Source organism: Numida meleagris, chromosome 22, assembly GCF_002078875.1.
Source record: "Numida meleagris isolate 19003 breed g44 Domestic line chromosome 22, NumMel1.0, whole genome shotgun sequence".
NCBI lineage: Eukaryota > Metazoa > Chordata > Aves > Galliformes > Numididae > Numida > Numida meleagris.
The window spans coordinates 897491-918448 of NC_034430.1; the positions used below are offsets into that span (position 1 = coordinate 897491).

The window sequence follows — 20958 nt, forward strand, 5'->3', positions numbered from 1 at the left end:
TTTTCCACCATCTCTCTTGCTGCTTTGCTCTCCATCTCTGCTGCCTTGAAGCAACACCTGCAAATAGATGCTTGCCTCCCAAAGGATTTCCCTTCTTCAGCTTAGTGGGGAAGGCAGCATGGGAATGCTTCCTTCCAAAATCAGTTTGCTCTGGGATTTCAATGCAAAACTATCCATTCGCATATGGATGCATGAGGGGGGCAGAACTTCCCGGAATGAGCAATCTTAGGACAAGTGGTTGCATGATGGTAACTTGGAATTGCATGATCATGGCTCCTTTTGGAAAGAGGGTGACAGTCAAAGCCCTGCAGGCTTGCTCATACTGCACATAACTTTGCAGCACTTGGATAAAATCTGTTTGCTTTGCTGATGGGAACATAAGGACCTTTGAAACTGTTATTGGAAAGCAAGAAAAAAATCATCCTTGTGTGCTGATAACATCATCAGTTGAAGCCCAGTTGCAGAATTGTTGCAGTCAGTGATGGAGTCTGAAGCAGAGGTCTGGTTTGCAGAACTAGGGATTTCACAGCTCGTTTTGCAGAAGTCTAGAAGAAGTTGGTTGGGGCCCTGATTCATTAGGGTCTTCCTTCCTGGTGGGCAGTTTTGCAACCGCAGTTAATTGCAGAATGGAGAAGCTGGAGCTCTTGCTACCGGACTGCGCTTGCAAAAATATAAGCTGAGCTGAAGCTCTTTTAGAAATCAGCTTTCCAAGGTTAATTTTAGCGTTCAGTGTAAACTCAAGGGGAATATCTATGGGTCTGTCTTCATTTTGGCTGTGGTAGATCTCTCCAGCATGATCTAATGCTTGAAGCTCTCAAGTAGGCTGGAAGCGGTTTAACGTTTTTTTTTTTTATTATAATTTTAATGAGGATCTTTATCTGGTTAAAATGTGCCCCTCTCCCCCTTGAAAATACATACTTGTGTTCCAAGAGCTGGGAAAACTTTTTGTAAAAGAAAGAGCTTTCAGTATTTCCCCCTATTCACTAATTATGCTGTTTGTCTGCTTTTTGTGCATCTCTTTCTTTGCAAGCAAAGCTGTTCCACCGAGTTAAGAACTACAGGGAAATGTTTTTTTTAGTTATTATTATTATTTTAAAGCAATTCCATGAGATTTTTTTTTCCTGTTCACTCAGTTGATGGAAAGAGCAGCCTTGGAAATTTCATTTGTAATTTGGTTTGATTTTACATTTCTGGATGAGATATCAACGTACCTCTTTAATGAGGTGTCTCTGCCTCCACTCCGTAGCAGTGCTCTCCTAAGAGGTTTGTTGCTGTGGCCTCAGAGAGGTTGTTTAAAGCAATTATGCTGCTTCTTCATTGTTTCTTACCGGGATGGAAATACAGAAGGTGCAGTGCAGCAGTTTTCCCATTGGGAAAGACAAGGAGCTGTGAGCTGTCCCCTTGTCCCTGCCCTTTCCCTTCCATGGGTGACCCAGGGCTAGGGCAATGCTAGCACTTGAATTTCCCACCCTGTGCACGCATTGTCCTCTCCCACAGCCATTGCTTGCTTTCAGACTCGCAGCACGTCTGGATTGCTTGATATTTCTTAAAATTTCTGGAAGAACCGTGTGGAGCAGCAGACTACATCCACGTCTTTGTGCAGAGGTCAGAAGGGACAGGGAGCTCTGCGTTCATGTAAGAAGTGTTGGCTGGAGATCCCCGTTTGACAGTCTGCTCCACTCCCAGCTCCCAGACGCCAGACTTCTCCATGTCCTCAGCCATAGCCCTTAATAAATTAGCTCTCAGTTCCTTAAATCAGTGCACGACAGGCACTGCGGTTATTGAACATGCAAATGTATTGAATGCGTTACCCCTCAGCCCTTAAAGGCAGGGTTATGGCTGCTCAGTTTATTATTATTACTGCTGTACAGACTCAGAGATCTGCTAAGCTTCTCTGGAAACTCCAGAGCTGGTCCAACTGGCGGAACGCTCCGCAGGAATTAACTCAGCTAGAGCAGGGCAGAGCGACGGCCGGATTGCCAAATATCCCTGCACTGTTGCTGGGAACAGGGAAGGAGCCACTGGTCCAAGCAGGAGGAGAAACACGGAGAAAAGGGCAAAAAAAAAAAAAAAATAAAAATAGAAGGAATGAAGGATGAAAGTCAAATTCGAGTGAAATATTAGGCAGCTATTAAGCGTAGCACAAGCTTCCATGGGAAATGTGCTAATTCTCTCGATTTTGAACACCAGCCTGGGTAACTTTCTGGAAGATCAGTTAGCACAGGATGATGGCATGCTCCAGAAGATGGCTGGCTTTTCATAGCCCGTATCCATGCAGGCTGGATGCTCAATTCTCTCCTTTAGTATTTCAAGTCAATATAAAAGATAATAACACCATTTAAAGCAAATTGGAATCTTTTGCCCAAGAAATGATCCAAATTAAAGCTTTCCTTCTTTGAGAGCCTCTGTGGGGGACGTCATCTCCAGACCTGTGCACTATTTAAGTCCCACATAAACCCTATTTCAAGGGTTTATCTGGGATGAAGAGCATTACCTATTGCTTATCCTCTGGGTGTGAATGTGTCTCACAGCAAAATGGGAGTTGCCAGTGATGGAGTTGCTGTTGCTCTCCTTCAACACTATTTTAAAGGAAGATGAAAATAACTCAAGTCCTGGCAAGTAGTGAGTATCAGTATCACGACGTTGCCTTGGATGCCGAGGTCATGCCATTGGGTGTTTGTTGGTATTTATTGTTGTTAAATTGTTCACAATTAATAGGAGGAGCAGAAAGCACGGTGTGCGTCCGATGTGGACAAGTTAATTTTTCCAAGAATCTTAACGTTTCCGTCCCCTGATTTTTATTTTAACTCCACCACCTTTAGAATATTATAATGGACGTTCTGAAGAATTGATTTCCCTCTTTTAATTTAAATGGAAAATCACTTCTAGTCCCTCTTAAGCTGCTTTTGGAACAGCGCAGTTTTAGCTTTCTCAAAACAACACAAGTACTTAAGCTGCTTTAAGTCCAGAATAAGACTTCACAACAGCAGAAGAGCTCAAGCAGCCAGCAGCACATAGCTGTACGCAGGCGTAAGAGGGAGCCCATCCCTGTGCTGCTCCAGTGCAGCAGTGCTTGGGCTGGGGGGGAGGCACCATTTGCACAGTTCCCTGAATTTATTTCAATATAATCAGCTATTTCAAATCTGGGAGCTCCTTCTGAACCTCGGTCAGGATCACCCACTTGCTTAGGATTGGGTTGGACTGTTCTGCAGCCTAAGCCCAGCTCACCATCTGCTAGTTTCCCTCTTGTTCCTTCAGATATGTTTCCAGCTGTTTCCAAGGAAGCAATGTTATTATTATTATTTTGTTTTAAGTTAGGAACCAGCACTCAGCAAGGCAACAAGTAGCTGAGTCCTTCCTTCTAGGATCCATGTCCAGCTCTTACTTAGGCAAAAGTGTTGATTTTACTGGAAATGTGCTGAAGGGCATTTAATTAAAGGGTCCTAAAACACAAACTCTTGGAAGAACCCTGATAAGATAAATATTATCCTCCTCCAAACTGCTCCCAAGATGATAACTTTGCTTCTTGCTTTAAAGCAGCTTCCAGCTTTTAGCTTCCGTGAAATGACGCAAACTGAGCTCAGATGGGAGTCCACCCCCTGAGCCTCCCTTCCCATAAAGGCAAGCAGCATTTCCAGTATTGTGGAACTCTGTGTGCATGTAGGGAAATGCTCCTGCCTGGGGGGTTGCCACAGACAGCTCTGCACCCTCACCTTTCCCATTGGTGTGTGGGCACTGCCCTTAGTAACCCAGCAAGGATGAAAAGAGAGGGGAAGCAGAGTAGAAAGAAGTAGAAGGGGAAAAGAAAGCAACACTTGCAATGAGTTGCTCTTGGGATTTGGCACACGTTCGCTTCCACGGGGATTTTTAGTGGTTTTTCTTATTTTAGTGGAGTTTTGCTCAAATCATTACATCCCACTGTATAACTCGTGTTCTGCCCTGACAAATCCAGATGTATTGCAGTGGATTTATGAGCTTGTCTGGGGGTGTCCTTGGTGGACCTCCCCCAGCCATGCTTCCCACCATTCCTGGGGTACCGCAGCTTAGCCAGCCCCCCCCAGCTCCCACCAAGCTCTTGCTGGGGTTTATTTACTATGCGTGCCAACCAGTCAGATACTTTGCTGTAGTAGTGAGCAAAAATGGGTCATTTTTGGCAGCGAGATGCAATGCATCATGATGGACAGGCAGCAGCAGGGTTTGATTGCAGCGGGCTGAGTCAGTTTGTCTTTTTGGTAGTTAGGTCCAACATTAAATTCCAGCTCCATGAGGTCGAAATTTTGATCGGATACTTCTTGGCATAGCAGCTTTTCATTTGCAAAAAAATGGCCATTCACTGGATCCAGAGGTGTCTGTGAGAATGTGCTTTTGTCCCACTGCGTTGCTTTGGGCCCACAGCAAAACTCCTGGTCCAAATCAGAGAAAGAGAGCTTTGAGCAAAGATGGCCTCATCCACACACCTGAGTGTCACACTGCGGGGCTAAGAGTACATTAGCATGAAGTTTTAAAATAACAAATCCCTCTTACCAACGCTAGATTACTAAGCACCCTTTGGGAGCAAGAATCATATCCACATCCCAGATGAGTGCCAGATACACGAGGATATAGAGTCAGCCTTTGTCCCTCTTTCTTGGTCTTTCCTGTTGGAGCCATTTCATTTCGTATAAAATGGGCTAAATAAATAATTAGTGCGCTTGGCAGCTGGATGGTTGTGGCAGCCCTCTGAGCTGTGAGGGCATCACAGGTCCAGCTTATTTATTTGTACTCACTGGAGCAGCACATGAAAAGTTGGTGGAGGCTTCCCTATGTCCCACCCAGCTCTGGGACTGGTTTACTCTGTAATGCAGGAGACAACGGAGGGACCTCAGTCCTCAATGTGAGAAGTCTTTTTTTAATTTAATTTTTTTTTTTCTTTTTTTGTGAGCAAAACAAGCCCCGTGTTCAGCTCACAGGAGGGCCCATGCCACATAGCATCATCACAGTGAATTCAAAACCCTCCACCTGCTCCTGGGCTGTGCTGGGAAATTAAACAGCCCTCGGGGATTTCCCCTCGTCAGCAGCAGTGGAGAGACATGGGAAAGAAAAGGGAGAAATGGGACATTTTCACTTTACTTCTCCTAGCTTTCATTTTTTCTTTCCTTTTCCACCTATTTTCATTTTCCCCTTCAACAGAGGTTCAGTGCTTCCCTGGTGGATTAGTAGGGTTAATAACTGTCTAATTAACCTGCCTGCAGTTTGGGAGTTAGGATTAGAGAGCTTTTCCCTGGCCGTGTGCCTGTGGGTTATCCCAGCTCAGGGCAGCAGGGAGCATCCCACATCCCATAACCCCCTTACAGGGGCTGCTCTCCCCACCCCCAGCCCCAGGCAGCCTCGTTAGCATTCAGCAGGCTTGCTCGTGATGCCCAAAGCTGGTGCACAGGATTTGGGAGTACTTGTGGCTCCTGCTCTGGGAGTTGAGAGCTTTTCCCTACTGCTGCTTTGCTGCATGGCAACCCACCACAGCCATCCTGTGCAGCTGTAGGGATGTGCATCTGCATTGCTTCACTCCAGACAGCTTCACATGCATGCAGCCTTGAGTAAGTACTAGCATGGATCAAACAGCCCAGCAGCCCACCCCAGGGCTCACTCCCCAGCCGAACAAACTGCTCCTCAAGGTGGAAATGGCATTTCCCATCTGACTCTGCTAATTACTTTTATCTACAGTTGTATCCAGCTGTTCAGGCAGAGGCAGCCAAGACTCGTTCCAGCTTGGGCTGCTTTTTGTCGCCATTGCTGGCATCTGGAGTGCTCATTTTGGTAAAACACTGCTCTGCTCCGGGCACACCCCAAAACTGGGACAAGGGGAGAGGTGTTACCCACTGCACTGCACTGGGGATCATCTTCCTCTTACCTGCTTTCCTACAATTGTTCTCTGTTGCACCATCACTGACAGCAATCCAGGACCTTCCTTCCCCCCTAAAACCAAATGCATACCCCTGGTGGCTTATCAGGTGTTTAGCCTTGCAACGTGGGCTACCTGCACTGGATAGTGGCCTGGGAATAGTCGGAGAGTCTCCTTATCTGGTTCAGAGCAAAATTATTAACACGCTACTGATGAGCTTGCAAAACAAAATAATAAATAATAGTTTAAAAGAGCCATATTGATCAAAATGTGTTTTCTGCTTGCTTTCAGGGAATCTGACTAAGCATATGAAGTCAAAAGCCCACAGCAAAAAATGTCAGGAGATGGGCGTGTTGGTATCTTCACTGGTGGATCTGGAAGCCGAAGAAGGTAAAATCCTTTACAATCTCTTATATATGACTTTTGCCTCTGGGATAAAGCAGTTCCCATTCAAGCAGAAGATGTGGGGTGGTTTTGCCCCTTCCAGGTTTGCATGGGGCTGTAACCTCTTCCTGTGCTGCTGCAAGCACGGCATTGTGGCTGAAGGTTCAGAGTTCAGTCCTGGCCGCCTTGTTAGGATCTGGAGCTGCAGTGCTGAGCATGAGCAGATGCTCGTGCTGCTGCCCTGATGGTTCTGCCAAGGAGATGCCACCCTGTAATATGGAAAGGAGCTCAAGGGAAAGATCATCTTAGAATAATAGAACCATAGAATTGTTACAGTTGGACCACTAAGATCATCTAGTCCAACCCATTACCACCATGCCCACTAAACCCTGTTCCCAAGTTCCACATCTTCGAGGGACCTGCCCATCTGACTGGCTGGCTGACCCCAGAGCACTCCAAATAACCAATGCAGACCCAGGGGACTCTGACTGATGGGAGCAAACCTGAGCAGTGTCCGGAGGTGCAGACAGAAGCAGGATGATCCAACTCCACTGCCCCACTACTGCAGGCATCAATAAACCAGGATGGGGACAGCTGCTTCCCTCATCCCCAGGTCATTGCTATGTGTAGGATGAAGGTGAGCCACCATGAAATGACCTGGACGTTTCTCAGCAGAGAAAGAGCCAGCAGAACCAAAATAACATGATGCTTTGACATTTAGTGGCATTATTCCGAATGCTTTACAAGATACATTTACCCTGACTCACCTGCTCATTTCTTTCATGCATTTATGAGCGAACACAAAGTCTGTCCAAGGGTCTATAACCCAGGAGCCTGACTGCGCTGAGAGAAGCACACACAACTGTCTCATTTAGTAATTTCCACACAGGTTTATAGTGGGATGTGCAGCTGAATTCCCCTGAAGTCATCCCAAAAAGCAGCCCTGCGGGGAGGCTGGCCAACATTGGGCAGGGGCGAGGTGGCCATGAGCGCTTCTGCCTCCTTCAGAAACATTGAGGGAAAGGTGAGGAAGGTCTCCAGAAGAACATAGGGAAGTCTCATGGGTCTGTTTGAGCCAGAAAAAAATTATTTCACCCCAGTTATTGGAGGCTGTGGTGTGACAGCTGCGAAGGGTCAGGTTATTTCCCATTCTTTCTCTCCTCTGCCTCATCCCAAATCATTCAGGCTCCCCAGTCCCTGGGGCCCATTCTGCCGCAGCCTGACAACGGGTTAACGTGAGCTCCATAAGGCACGCAGCACCGCAGTTATTTTTATAAAGTGAGCATCAGCTGAGCGAGTTCTGGAGACGGTGCTGGGAGCCAGGGAATGTTAACTCGGCAGGAACAACAAACAGCGCTTATCACCCCGCTCCCCTGCCGAGGTCGAGTCCATCCGAGGCTTTGTTGGGAAAGGGGCTGGTTCCCGAGATGTGGCACTGTCACATGCTTCCTGCTTTGTAGGTAATTAAAGATCATTAAGTGAGGTCTTGCAGTGGGAGCTGCATTGGCCCATGTGCTTTGTCCCTGGGTTGGTTAATTAATCAGTCTTGGGGCCATTTGCATGCAGTGATCCCAAAGTAAGCTGCAGGTCCCTGGACAACCCTAGTTCAGGCCATCTATGCACCTCCCAAAAACAATCAAAGCATTGGCGTCAGAGTCACATGCTCAGCTCGCCAGCAGGGATCCAGGGCTGGCACAGCACAGGTTCACCAGCCCAAGCCCCCGTGGTCTCCTGGTGCAGCAGCATTGCAGCCTCAGGTCTGGTTCAGGCTGGATGCAGTCCTGGGTGGTCAGGGAACAAAGAAATGGGAGAAATGAAGCACCCTGCCACACTTCCACTGGCATTTCCAGAGACTGCCACAGTGCCTTTCCCATCCTCTGTGTCTCCTTTGCCCCCAGTTTACCTTCTTAAAGTCATGTCACTCACGCGGCCAACGGCGTGCTGCCATGCTTCGAGGGGTGGTTCTCTTCCCATTAAAATTTTCTGGGCTCTTGGCTTTGGCCCAACTCTTTGGAGCAACCTTTTGGCCAGACTGAGACACACTGTGCTTAGCTGTGGCCTTTCTGCAGGAAGACATGGCCAAAAGGGAACCTGGTTGAGGATTCTGCAGGAGCTGCCCTAAGGGAGAGCTTTTTGTCCACCAGGACCCCCAGATCCTTCTCCACAGGGCTGCTCTCAGTGAGTTCTTCTCCCAGTTCTTTTCCCAGTTCATAGAATTATAGAATGGCTTGGGTCGGAAGGGACCTCAAAGATCATTTAGTTCCAGTCCCTTTCCGGATTCTCCCATTCTTCTCCAAGTTCTTCTTGCATCCAGGTAGGGAAAGAGAAAAGAGGCTCCTGAAGTGTAGGAAAAAGGAAAAAGTCTTTTACAGTGAGAGTGGTGAGACACTGGAACAGATTGCCCAGAAATGTGGTGGATGCCCTGTCCCTGTGGTGGATGCCCAGGTCCTGGGCAACTTGACTTTTAAAGGTCCCTTCCAACTCTAAGGATTCTCTGATTCTATAATTCTATGATTCTAAGCGCTGATAAAGGTAGTGCACAGAGCAGTGCTTGCAGAAAGGGCCAGATGAGGAGGATGAGCTGCTCTCAACCTTCCACCTTGCTCATAGAGAGGAGATGTAAAGCTGAGAGCTCAGTAGAAAGGCCGGGACCATCCGCTCAAGGATGTGATTTTTTGACCATCGTTAAATCATTGGTCCCCAATGGCACATGGATACCAACAAGGAGAGGTCCTGTGGAGGGACAGGAGCCTGCGAGCTCCGGGACAGGGCTCCTTGCCTTGTTACTGTTGGCTGCACAGCAGCTTGCTGGAATGCATTGCACTGTCTGGACTTCATTGCATTATGCAAGAAACCCATGTAATTTTAGAATTACAAAAAATATACAGTCCCCATTTCCTCCCATTGATGGAGACCATCCGTGTTTGTGTAAAGGGGACCGTCTGCCAGCAAGGAATGCAGAAAGGTGAAAGCAGAAGGCACAGTGTCAGTGGAGCGTTTCCGTTCTCTCCTCCCATCTTCTTTATCACCTGGTTAAAGCTAACACCGAACCCTTGCTGAAATTTCAAATATTCAGGAGGCTCTTTGCTCATAAATACCAAGTAAATCCTAAATAAAACAGCCGAGAAGAAGGTCAGAAAATCATATTTGGTCCAGTAATCGTTGGAGGTATGTGGATGGATGAGAAAAGAGCATAGGAATGACAGAACAGCGAGTGAGGAATCAGAGACTGCAGCTGCGTCGCAGTGTGATGGGTTGGAGATCGCCTTCCCATGTGGGAACACGCAGCCGTCTCTCTTCTTCCTGAAGAGGCTCAGAACAGAGCCTGCTGCTGAGGAGTTTAATTAAAAAAATAGAAATGTGCCACAACCCAGCCCGGGAAGAGTGCTGCGCTCCTCTCTGGGGGCAGGCAGGGAGAGAACAGCCGCTCCTACAGCTCCCTGGATTATTTTCAGCATGAGCCGTATTTCACTTGATTGTTTTTCTTTCTATTTAAGGGGCAGGGGAAAGAAGGGGGTGTGACTATAAAAGGAGATTGGAGCATAGTTCTTCACTGTTGCATTGGTTTGGCTTGGTGTGACTGCACCAGACTTGTGCAATACTGTGAGGGTAACGCAGATGTAATGAAACAGCATGCAGAGCCCTAAATGCCATCAGTGGGAGACATTTTCTCTCCCTCTCTGTTTTCTCCTGGTGTGCCCTTGCTCTCCCCAGCCTCTCAGCAAAATGGTTTTCTGCTGCAGAGATCCATGTCTGAGCTCTCTATGGAGCCTGTGAGGATCCCGCAGCACCGTCCCTTAGGGATGCCCCAGGGCTAACTGAGCTGTTCCCCTCTGTGGGAAATGCAAACAACACCCCAGCACGGAGCTGGCTTCACATTTCCCTTGCTCTGTCCTTCTGACCTTGCTGTCTGTGCAACTGAGGCCAAAACAAGGAGACCACACAGGAGACAGCAGCAGGGCTGGGGCTGTCTGTCCGTCCCTACGCCTGTGGATGTTGACCCCACAAACCAGGACAGTGATAGCTCATAGCTCTGGTACTGAGCTGCGTTCCCTTTCCAGGCAAGAAATATGCACAGGAGAATGAGCCTTTTTGGAATAATGTTTATTCTGAAGTCAGCTCCTCTGGGAGTTTGCACATAACCCAGCGCTGGATCCTGGGCCCAGCAAACCCCTTCGTTATACAAGCATTGCACAATGCTCTTGGTGGAGAGCTGCTAAATACATGTCTTGTTCCACTGATATCTGAGGGTTGCCAAATACTTTGTGAGCATTTACCAGTAAGGCCCTGTTATTCAAAGTAAGCTGAATCAGGCATTTATCCACAGATCTCAGGGACTTCTCCCTGTGTGGCCACGTTCCTCCTGCAAGCCACCAGGTGTGGTCCAGCTCCGCTCTGAATCCCTGGAGCCTCCCCTTGGCTCGTCCTGCTGATGGCAGCCCTACATGGAAAACTTCAGTTCAGAGGAGAGCAACATCCTATGCTGAACTGGGAGGGGGGGGGGGAAGAGGCCAGGAGTGCTGCTGCAATTAGTGCAGGTGTCAAAGCAGCATTTCCCTTGCACAACTGGTGACCAAGCGTGCCTCAGCAGCATGGCACCCATTGCCTTGGTGCTTGGTGTTAGCATGGTTTGAGAAAGTGGTGTTTTTTGGGCCCCTCCAGTGCAGTGTGGACTTGTGGAAAGCCTCTGTCGGTGCCATTTTGTTGAGCTATAGTGACATCCAGTGGCTGTTCCCAACGGACCTCTGCAGGCTGAGTTTTCATTTATCCAGCCCTGCTGCACATCTGGCATAGGAAATGCAGGTTTTCTCTGTGCAGAGCAGAAGGTGAGGGTACTGATCTCATAAAGCTTCTCCTGGCTCTTTGAGTGGAAGAGAGATACTCTATGGGCTATGGGATACTCTATGGGATACTCTAATTCAAATTCTTCACAATTTACTTTCTTAAATATTCCACGGTTTACAGTCTCTTATTACCAAAGCATCCCAGACTTGTCTGCACTATAGCCAGATTTGATCAGAATAAGGGAAAAACCACTGAGGTTCTTTCTTTTCTAATAAAAGCCCTGTCTTGCTAGTATTTAAATGTCATATAATCTAGACAGGACAGGCCCAACATGTTGGCTGCCTGTGTTTTGGCAGCTGTAGACGTTTTGTGGGCACCATTGCAACGAACAGTGGTAAAAAGCGCATCAAAGAATGATTGTGCTGCTCATCTCCATATCTAGTAAGACCATTTTTTTGTGTTCCTGCAGGAACAGAGGCTGTGTGATGGTGTGCAGCAGTAGCAGGGGCTGATGGCAGAGTGCTGGCAGAGCAATGGATGGAACCAAAATTTGGGCAGAGCAGTGGTGGGATCCCAGTGGTGGGATTTGTGGGCTCAAGTCAATGAAACCACCAGGAGGAGAACTGGAACAGAGGACAAGGCTGCAGTACAAGGCAACTAATCTAGGAATCAACTGAGTCTTCCTTCCTCTTGTCCCATGAGAACTTTGGAGCAGGTTTAGCACAAACCCACCCTCTGTCTGTGTCTTACACTTCTCGTTTTGTGTTTGTCTGTCGTGCAGGAACCAGTGAAGACCTATTCCAGGACTCTGAGGGGCGGGAGGGATCCGAGCCTATTGAGGAACACCAGTTTTCAGACCTCGAGGAATCTGACGATGATGATGACAATGAAGATGATGAAGATGAGGAGGAAGAGGAGAGCCAAGATGAGCCACCTTTAAAGCTGCCAGAAGCCAAACACCCCGCCCCACTGATGCACTCTTCAGGTGGCTCTCCAGCTTCTCAAGAGGAAGGCACAGAAACAGCATCGTCCTTAGCCCAAGAAACTGCTTCCAGCAGCCAAAAAGTTGGTGAAGGCCAGCAGGGCTCCTCCTGCGGGCTGGAAACCAGGTGGTCAGCAGACAGCAGCGACATCGCCGTGTGCCACAGCATCCTGAGTCTCCACAGACCAGCTCTGACTTCTACCGAACAACTGGCTTCTGCTGAAAGAGAGTCTGTCACCAGGCCACCCATGTCCCTTGCTATGGACACGTCAGCCTCAAAAGACACCTCCCCAAGGAAAAGGTGGTCTCCGAGCCAGGACTCCAGCAGAGCTGGCGGCGGCAGCAGACCAATGCTAGCGAGAAAGCACCTGTTAACCAAAAATGAAACTTCACCCAAACGGTTTTCACCCACTGGGGAGATGTCTCCTCTGAGGTGCCTGTCCCCAGGGAGGGGGCTGTCCCCGTGCCCACGTGTCTCTCCCAGGAGGGAGGCATCCCCACTGCGGTGTGCGTCGCCGAGGCTCGAGCTGTCGCCCAGCAGGCATCTGTCCCCCAGGAGAGAGATGTCCCCCAGAGCATACCTTCCTCCAGAGGGAGAGGCCTCATCTCCCAGCAGAGAGATGCCATCGGGCAGGTATTTATCACTGAAGAAAACCTTGCCCCCGAGCTGCTCGGAGGCACCCAGGTACCCATCCCCTGGCAAGGAGGACATGCCTGGGACGAGCAGATCAGCAGCAGATGACAAAATTCAAAGCTCATATCAAGCCCAGCATGGAATATTATCTTCGATGCCTCTACCTCACAGGTTCTTTGGCAAAAATGTACAGCTCTATGAATCCAAGTTGGTAAGTCCAAGCCCCTCTTTCCCCTTCGTATGTGCTGTGGTGTGATTTTAATTGAGTATTGCAACGCAGAAGTGCAAAGTAACTATAAATATGTATGGGGAAAAGTGAGAGTGGGCAGCAAAGGGTTTGCACCTGCCAGTCTGCCTATCTCAGCTGAGGGGAAATAAAAGTCGTCTCCTCTTCAACCCAACCCAACTTTCCCTGACCCAACCCATTCTTGCTTTTCCTGCTGAGACAAGCAGTAGGGATGTGCACTTAATAAAACTCATCACAAAGAGGTCTTTTCCCTGTGAATTTCAGACCGGTTTCTTAGATTTCACCAGCACAAGTGAAACTTTACCCATTTTTCTACTGTCGATGTCCTGAACCAGATTGGAGCTAGCCAAGGGTCTCACACCTTGCAGCTTTCTTGTGGGCTATGAATGAATGCAGCCCACTGTTAGATTAACTGCTGAGGAATGTTGGTTTGGACATCTCTGCTTTTATCTCACCTCTCTCTTCCGCACGGAGAGGTGCTTCCCACTGCATCCAGAATATCATTTAATCTCTCTGTTGGACATATCACACCCTATGGGTAAATGCAAATTGCCTGTTCCTCCCACTGCTACAGGCAAATTAGACGTTGGGTCTGGTAGCGTGCTAAGAGATCTCCCTGCTGAGGTGCCTGGCTCTCCTGTAATTTGTGCTGATGAACATGAGATCCAGCCCTGGAGGACCCATCACACAGATGCTGACTCAGGTGTTCCCTAAAAAAGCCCCGTTGCCCCATTTGCCTTTCTGTCATGTCCACAGCAGCGAGCCATCTCTTGGTGCTTCCTTCCTTCTGTTTTCCTCTATGAATCTTTGCCTTACTTTCCCAGAGACCATCAGTTATTTGAGGCCCAAATTTTTGCCCATTTGAATGCTATTTCCCTTTGTTCTCAGGTACCTTTTGGGGTGAACCTCAGGGCTGTGAAAACCCCATTCCTCCTTCTCTGAAACATCTCTGTTAGAAAAACTACCCACTGGTGTCCTCTAAGCTCCCTAGTGCCCAAAGAAGGCAATAGCACCTATTCCTGCTTATTTGCCTGCTCCCACCTTTTTATTTATACTAAATTACCCTTCTGCTCATTGTCCTGCTCCTTTCAGAGCTGGGTTCATGGAACCCATGAACCTCACATGGACTTCTGTGCTCCAAACCAGTGTCCTTTGTGGGAATGGTGTTCATCACTTAGAAACGTACAAATGATCTTAGCTGGGGCAGAAGGCTTTTGTCCACATCTGTGCATCAGGTCTCACCATGGCCATGCCTCTTCCCACAGGCTCCTGCGACAGGTCACCTCTCCCCTTGGTGGCTGTTGCATCAGGGGGATTTGCTTGGGGTTTTCCAGCATCCCTACAGCAGTTCTGCCAAAACTTTGTGTGGATAAGTGACATTGAGCAGGTGTTGGAGCTGGTAAATGCTGACCAAATCATTGCTACCTCCTGTGGTTCTTGTTTTCTCTCTTCCTTTCTCTTTTGCTGCCTTTTTCTGCTGCCTCATCACTGAGATCCAGCTCGCAGGGTCAGGCAGTTTTCCGTAGCTCCATAAGGGATTCCTCCAGTGAATCCTCAAATCCCATAACCCCATCTTAAGAGAAAGTTTATTTCAGTTTCTGTTGCTTCCTCTTCCTGGGAGTCCTGTTTAGGGGTTTAGTTATAATCTCATCACTAATTAATCCATTTCTGTTTAGCCACATATCTCTCCATGATGTACATTAGGAAACTATGTGAAGCACCGGTTGGAGAAAAAGGAAAAGGTAAATTGGTAGGATGCTAACCTTGATTTCTGCAGACCACACCATGAGGGTGGTGGTGGGGACCATTGATGGTAGTGCTTTGTGCCAGACCAGAGTTAATGCTCTCAGTGCAAAATATCCTTACAATTAGCAGCTGTGAGGATGTAATGCTGCTTTAAGGAAATACATTAAAAATGGATAACATTGGTTTGGGCACTGAGGTAATCCATGTACTGATGGAATGCAAGGATGCAGGGAGTGTTGACATCTTCTGATGGGATTTTGGAGGTGACTGATAATGACCAAACTCCTGGGCCTGTTCCTCAACAGGCTGTGTGCCCACATGTAACCACAAGACAAATGCTGTGGGTTGTCTTGCTCCTTACCTTAAGGATTTGGGAGCCCAAGCCATCTTGGATTGATTGATCTCTGTCCAAATTAGAATAAAATGTGTACAGAATCAATCCTTATAATGAGCATTAGTGATGCTAGTGCCGTACCTCATGCATTGCTCTGATTCGGCCGTTTCTTTTTCCCCATCTGGTGCAGAAGATAGAACCCAGGAGCCCACCACGCTCACCCGGCACCATGCAGCCCATCTGCTTCAGACCCTTGCAGGCACCTCACGAACTTCACGCCCACAGCCGAGGAGAGGAGAACGTGTTCAGCCACCTCCCACTGCACTCGCAGCAGCTCGCAAGGACCCCATACCCTATGATTCCCATCGGGGGCATCCAGATGGTCCAGGCCAGGCCAAGCACCCACCCCAGCCTGGTGCCCAGCTCTGTGGTGTCCCTGCCAGGGGGACACTTTGCGCCTGGTGGCAATGGCTTTGAGGAGCCATGGGTGCCACGGGAGTCTTCATCTGCATCCGTCTCCCCAGTGGCGAAGGTTTCCAAATACGCGCTGTCCCCAGAGCCTACAAGCAGCGAGTGCTTGGAGGAGAAAATGAGGACTAGTGAGCTTAAGCAAAAGCCAGACCCGGAGGAATACAGGGTAAAAGCGTTTGCTGAGCCCAGCCCCAAGGAGCAACCGGGCTGCTCAGCATCCCCATCCAGCCCCAGCACCACCCGCCAGCCCTCTCCAAAGCCTTCAACGAGTGGGGATGACCCCTTGACTAAGCCGGGCGAGAAGCAATGTGGCAGCTCGAGCAGCCCTTTGGAATCACCACACTGCACTTTCACCTCCGAGCTCCCCTCCCCGCCGCCGCCCCACAGCCCGCAGCCCTCCGGAGAGCCCCGCGGAGCCCCCAGGAGCCCCCACACAGAGCCCGCAGGCGTAGGTCACGCTCAGACAGAGGCGGACGACAGCACGGGCAGTGCTTAAGCCCCCGCCATCTGTTCCACCTTTAGGCTTCCTATGTAAAATCAACAGACATTTTCAACACTATTTCCTTTAGTATAATCATCGCTATACGAAGCACTCTAGTGAATGACCAAACCCATGGAAGTTTCCTGGTTTTCTTTGTCCCTGGTCTGGTATTATCTCCACATGTATGCAGTTACTTGTGCCTTTTTCTATACCTTTTGTTGCTTGAAATGTACAAAGATGTTTGAGGCTGTGAATATTTTTTTAGAGTTTTTTGGAAAGGGGTTTGTTAGACCTTGTCTTTTTTTGCCATTGAGGTGTGTGTTCTTATGGGCCTGAGAGATGCAGAAAGGAAAGGGTTAAGCATTTTGAGAGGAAGAAGATGCACTGAAAACAAAAACAAAAAGAAAAGAAAAACTTTTTTTTTAATATTGATTCAATGATTAAAAAGAAAACCAAACCCTCACTCCTGTGTACAGAAGTTTATGATTCGTATTTATTACATGCTTTATTTAATTCTCGCGAAGTGCTTTTTTTTTTTTTTTTTTCTCGCATCCCTCTGATTGCCTATGGTTGTGCTTTAAACACTTGAGACTGCTTTACATTTGAGAAACGTGTTTACCCTGAAGTTGCAAATGAAGCTAGCACTTCCTTGAGGAGGGGGAGGCTGTTCGCAGCAAGAGAAATTGTCGCTCCGAGAGGAAAGCTCATCGTGAACATCTCTCCCTCCTGCAGAACATCAAAGCACTTTTTTTTAAAAAAAAAAAAAAAAAAAAAGAGGACACACACAAAAAAATTATTCTTCAAAGATTTACCTGCAAGAAGGTAGGAATGTATCGAATGTAGTCCTGTGTTGGGCTTCATCCCTCCATCCCCATCGCTGTGCCGGAGCCCTCTCCATGGTCCTGGAGCCCCCGTACCCCTGGCTCTAAGGGAGGCTCTCACCCTGCAGCCATTTATCCTCCCTGGTTTTTAGGTGGTGGACGAGCTGCTCCATCCCATCCCGTGGGTTTGCTCCTTGAGCTTTAGGGATGCTGGAGGAGTCTGTGCTCTGCTTGGTGACTCTGTGCTCTGTTTTCTTTGTATTTATTTATTTAAGCAGAACATCACCGTGTTGCCCTCGTTGAGCAGATGAGCCCTGTAGGGGTATTTTAGAAGGAAAAGTTACAGCGCTGAGTGCTTTGCAGTCAGCTTGTTCTGCATGCATGGTGACTTTTCCCTGGGCAGACTTTCCCCTCTGAGTTCCCGTAGCAGAGCAGTGGCCCCGCTGACCTCAGATACCAAATACAGAGACTGACGGAGTCGCTCTGTCCATGCGCTTTGAACCATGGCCATTGGGTATGCGGCTGCCCCAGTGGACAGCAGAGGGTTTGCAGAAGGTTTTCTGGCCTATGAAATCTGTACAGACATTTTTTTTTTTAATTTTAACAGCAGCAATTAAAAAAAAAGAGAGAGAGAGAAGATGATATAAATATTTAACCAGTGGATCAGTTCTATCTTCTTTCAGAGCTGTTCCAGTTTATCGGGTACGTAATACACTTTTTAAAAAAAGTTAAAAAAATTTTAAAAAAAGAAAAGAAAACCATGAATGAGAACATATTTCCTTGCCAGACTTGATGAGCTACGAACTGTTCCCGTTTCACGGGCAAATACTATAGATTTTTTTAACAATCTGTGACTTTTTTTTTAATCATTTTTATTTTTCGCTTTTCTTGTAAAGGGGAGTTAAGTACAAAAGAAGATATCATGGAAATAGCATTAAGGCTGTGACACTGACCAAAACAATGTCCAGAACCCATTTCTACCTTAATCAGCACTTTTATCAAGTTTCCCTTTCTCCCATCTTCCTGGCCCCAGGCCTCATCCTGCTCCCAGATCCAGCCAAGTCCCATGGCAGAAGCCAAGGCTGCAAGCCCAGTTCAGCCCAGTGCCTCTGCTCCGTGGAACCTTAGGCATTAGCTTCAGTCCCTCCTGCCCATTGTAACAGCATTGAAGTGTGATGCCTCTGCTGTGAGTATCCCTGACCGTAACCCTAATCCTAACCCCAGTCATGCACTGGGTTCAGATTTCCTGGCTTTTGCCACCTTTTTCTGCCTTGTCACACTCTTAACATTATTCCAAGGTAGCTTTTTGTATTTAATTTTTTAAAAATATATATACATATATATATATATAGAAACTGTACATAAAGAAAAACAATGCAGCAGTTGTGCACTCAGCATCCTGGTTTCATTTGGTGCATTTGACATGAGCTTTGGGCTAGATCAAATTTGCTCAGCTTTCTGTAATTGTATTTTAATCCTTGACCTGTTGGCACTTGGCACGGGTGTGGGTTTTTTCTTCCTTCTGTCATTCTCAGCAGAAGAAAAAGAAAAACAAAACGGAACCTAACAAAACCCAGAAAGCCCTCAGCCCATTGTTGTTGTTGTATTTTTTTGGTTTTGTTGGCGTGGCTTTTTTTATGATGATGACTTTTTTAAAGCTTTTCCAGAAGCTCCAGATGAGTTCTGCATCCCAGCTGCAGAGCATCCCAGCTGCCTTCGGCCAAAAGCCAGGGCAACGAGGCGCAGGAGCTGTGCAGCAGTGATGCTCCATGGGTTGTGCCCTGCAGCCACAGAGCGGGTGCGTGTGGGGACAGCCAAAAACTCAGGGGCAAGGTGAACAATCTCAGCCTGGTCCTGCTGCCCAGCGGGCACGGCGGGGAAGCTCTGGCTGGGGTGTCATGGTGCTTCATGCGATACCTAACGGGCGCAATATGGCCTATTCTAGGCAAAAAGAATCACACACACACAAAAAAAAATTAAAAAACTATTGATATTTAAGGGCTACTAATCCCGCCGACAGCTCAGAGCTCTGCGGGAAGGGCACCAGCATCTCTGTCTGTGGGCAGGGCAGCATCCCAGGGCTGCCCCATCCCAATGGGGGGACCCTGAGCGCTCTGGGTGCCCCCAGTGCCTCGCACCCAGACGAGGGCATGTGTGTTGGCACTGCACTGCACCTTCTGGAGCCCCCTATTCCTGCTATTTCCTACCAGGAGCACCCACTGTCCCTGCTGGCTATTTCCTACCACTGGCTTCTCGCTGGGTGAAAGATTTTTTCGAGACACAGCTTTTCACCTCACTCTGGGTGTCCGCTCTGTCTGCAAAATGACGATGAGAAATTCAGATTTGCTTTCTGTTGGGTGAGTTGGTAGAGGCAGGGAGCAGCGCTATTTCTAAGAGAATGTGTTAATCGTGCAAATAGATAAATGAAAAACCAAAGCTCAACCCCTTCCATCAGCATGTGGAAAGAAGCCCTCCTGCTTTCCATCTGACAGAGCTCCTTAATGCTCAGCCAGGTGTCCCCATGCCCATGAGTGTGGTGCTCAATAGCAAACTGTTGGTCTCACATCCAAAAAATCATTTTGCAAAGAGATCTTGTCCCACGGTCCTAAATAACAACTTGAGGCCATTTCATTGAGTAGCCAGAGTCAACAAAGCACTCCTACGTGGACTTGTGCTGAAGCACTCCACAAATTCCCATAATGTCCTTTGGCATACAGCTCAGCCTGAGTTCCGCTGCTTCTGTCAAGGTCACAGTGATTTGCAGGACATAGGGCCCCCCCAAATGGCCCTGTCCCTGGAGGCAGCTCTCTGCCACCTCTGATCACTCACAGGTTGTTGGCTGGGCACCCAGGGACTGCAGCAGGAAACCCTTAAAGTCGTGATGGAGTGGCCATGAGTTGATGGCATGTGATTGGGAAACGCCTTTCAACACTTGCCACTAAGGGTGTCCATGAGGTCACACTGCTGGTGGTGACAAATGCATGCCCTGTCCCCATCTCTGCGCTCACTGAGCTCCATTGGTTGGGTTTCCCTGAAGCCAGCACTCACTTCCACCTGGTTTTTGTTTCCAACCCACAAAAACAGCACCTGAACAAGCAATATACTTGGTGACATGGAAATCATTACAGTTATTCCATGCAAAATCCTAAACAATTTGATCTAGCCCTGTTCTGTGTCCTTGCAGTATCACTGCTTACGTGGGTTCATCATGTGCTTCTCCTTTTTTTCTTTCTTTTTCCCCCATATTTCCATCTGTTGCACAGTATTTACAAATAAAACCATATTGTAAATTATTTACAAAAAAAAGAAAAAAAAAAGAAAAAAATTAAAAATAAATCAGTCCTGATGGCATAAGACCAATCTGTTTTCATTACTGAGATATGATGGCACTTACGATCACTTTAGTAAATGTAATGTAAAAAATAATAATAATAATAATGTGTACGCAAATTTAATATACATGGTCTCATGTAAGATAAATATTTGCCTTTTTTTCTAAAAGGTGTATGTATTCTGTAAGTGGAATAGTCTGTAGAAAGTTTCTATATGTTCTTAAAATGGCAATACATTCCAAAAAGGTACTGTAAATATGTACAGCGAACAATGTAATTTGGTAGTTTTGCCTGTAAGTTTATTTTAACTCCAGTTTCTACACTTGCATCTTGCAATGTCTGTATGGTTATATCAGTGCAAAAAAAAAAAAATGCAGGTAAAAGCACAGTCTGATGTATAAAAAAGAAAAAAAGTCAAGAAAAACAACAAAAAAATGACAAAAAAACAAACAAAAAAAGATAAAAAGAAGAAGAAAAAATACTCAGTATTTGATGTTTGTGACTCTTATTGTAAATGACATCTGTACTGTGAATGAGAAGTTTTTACAAGTATAATATTGCCTTTACTACAGCTCAGATTGTCTGCTCAGTCTGAGCATATTTTTAAAAAAATAGCATGTTGGAATAAATTTTAAAATCCCAACATATTACTATTTGCATGGCTGGCAGTCTTTCATTTCCATGTTATTTATCACAGTCTGAGACTTGGGTTGGAAGATGACAGAGGCAAATTCGGATGCCCCATTAAGTTGCAAACCCCCATCCCCACTGCACTGAGCAGTGTCCCATCCAAAATGCCACACAGGCGCTGCTGACATTTCCCTGCAGCAGTGATGCAAGGGATGCTCTGCAGAGGCCGGACC

The 20958-nt window shown here is 47.3% G+C and overlaps 1 protein-coding gene across 8 annotated transcripts in view; it reads left to right on the plus strand.

The window, feature by feature from the left end:
• The window catches only part of HIVEP3 (human immunodeficiency virus type I enhancer binding protein 3), a 217495-nt gene extending 197017 nt beyond the window's left edge, over positions 1-20478 (plus strand). For 5 of the 8 annotated variants that reach the window (XM_021375167.1, XM_021375172.1, XM_021375169.1 and 2 more), the window contains 3 exons: positions 6170-6268; positions 11829-12874; positions 15181-15957. In XM_021375167.1, the coding sequence (XP_021230842.1) occupies positions 6170-6268; positions 11829-12874; positions 15181-15957 (1922 nt within the window). Of the gene's footprint in view, positions 1-6169; positions 6269-11828; positions 14653-15180 lie in introns of all 8 variants that reach the window. The other 3 variants (XM_021375173.1, XR_002432459.1, XM_021375168.1) reach the window with 3 other exon arrangements.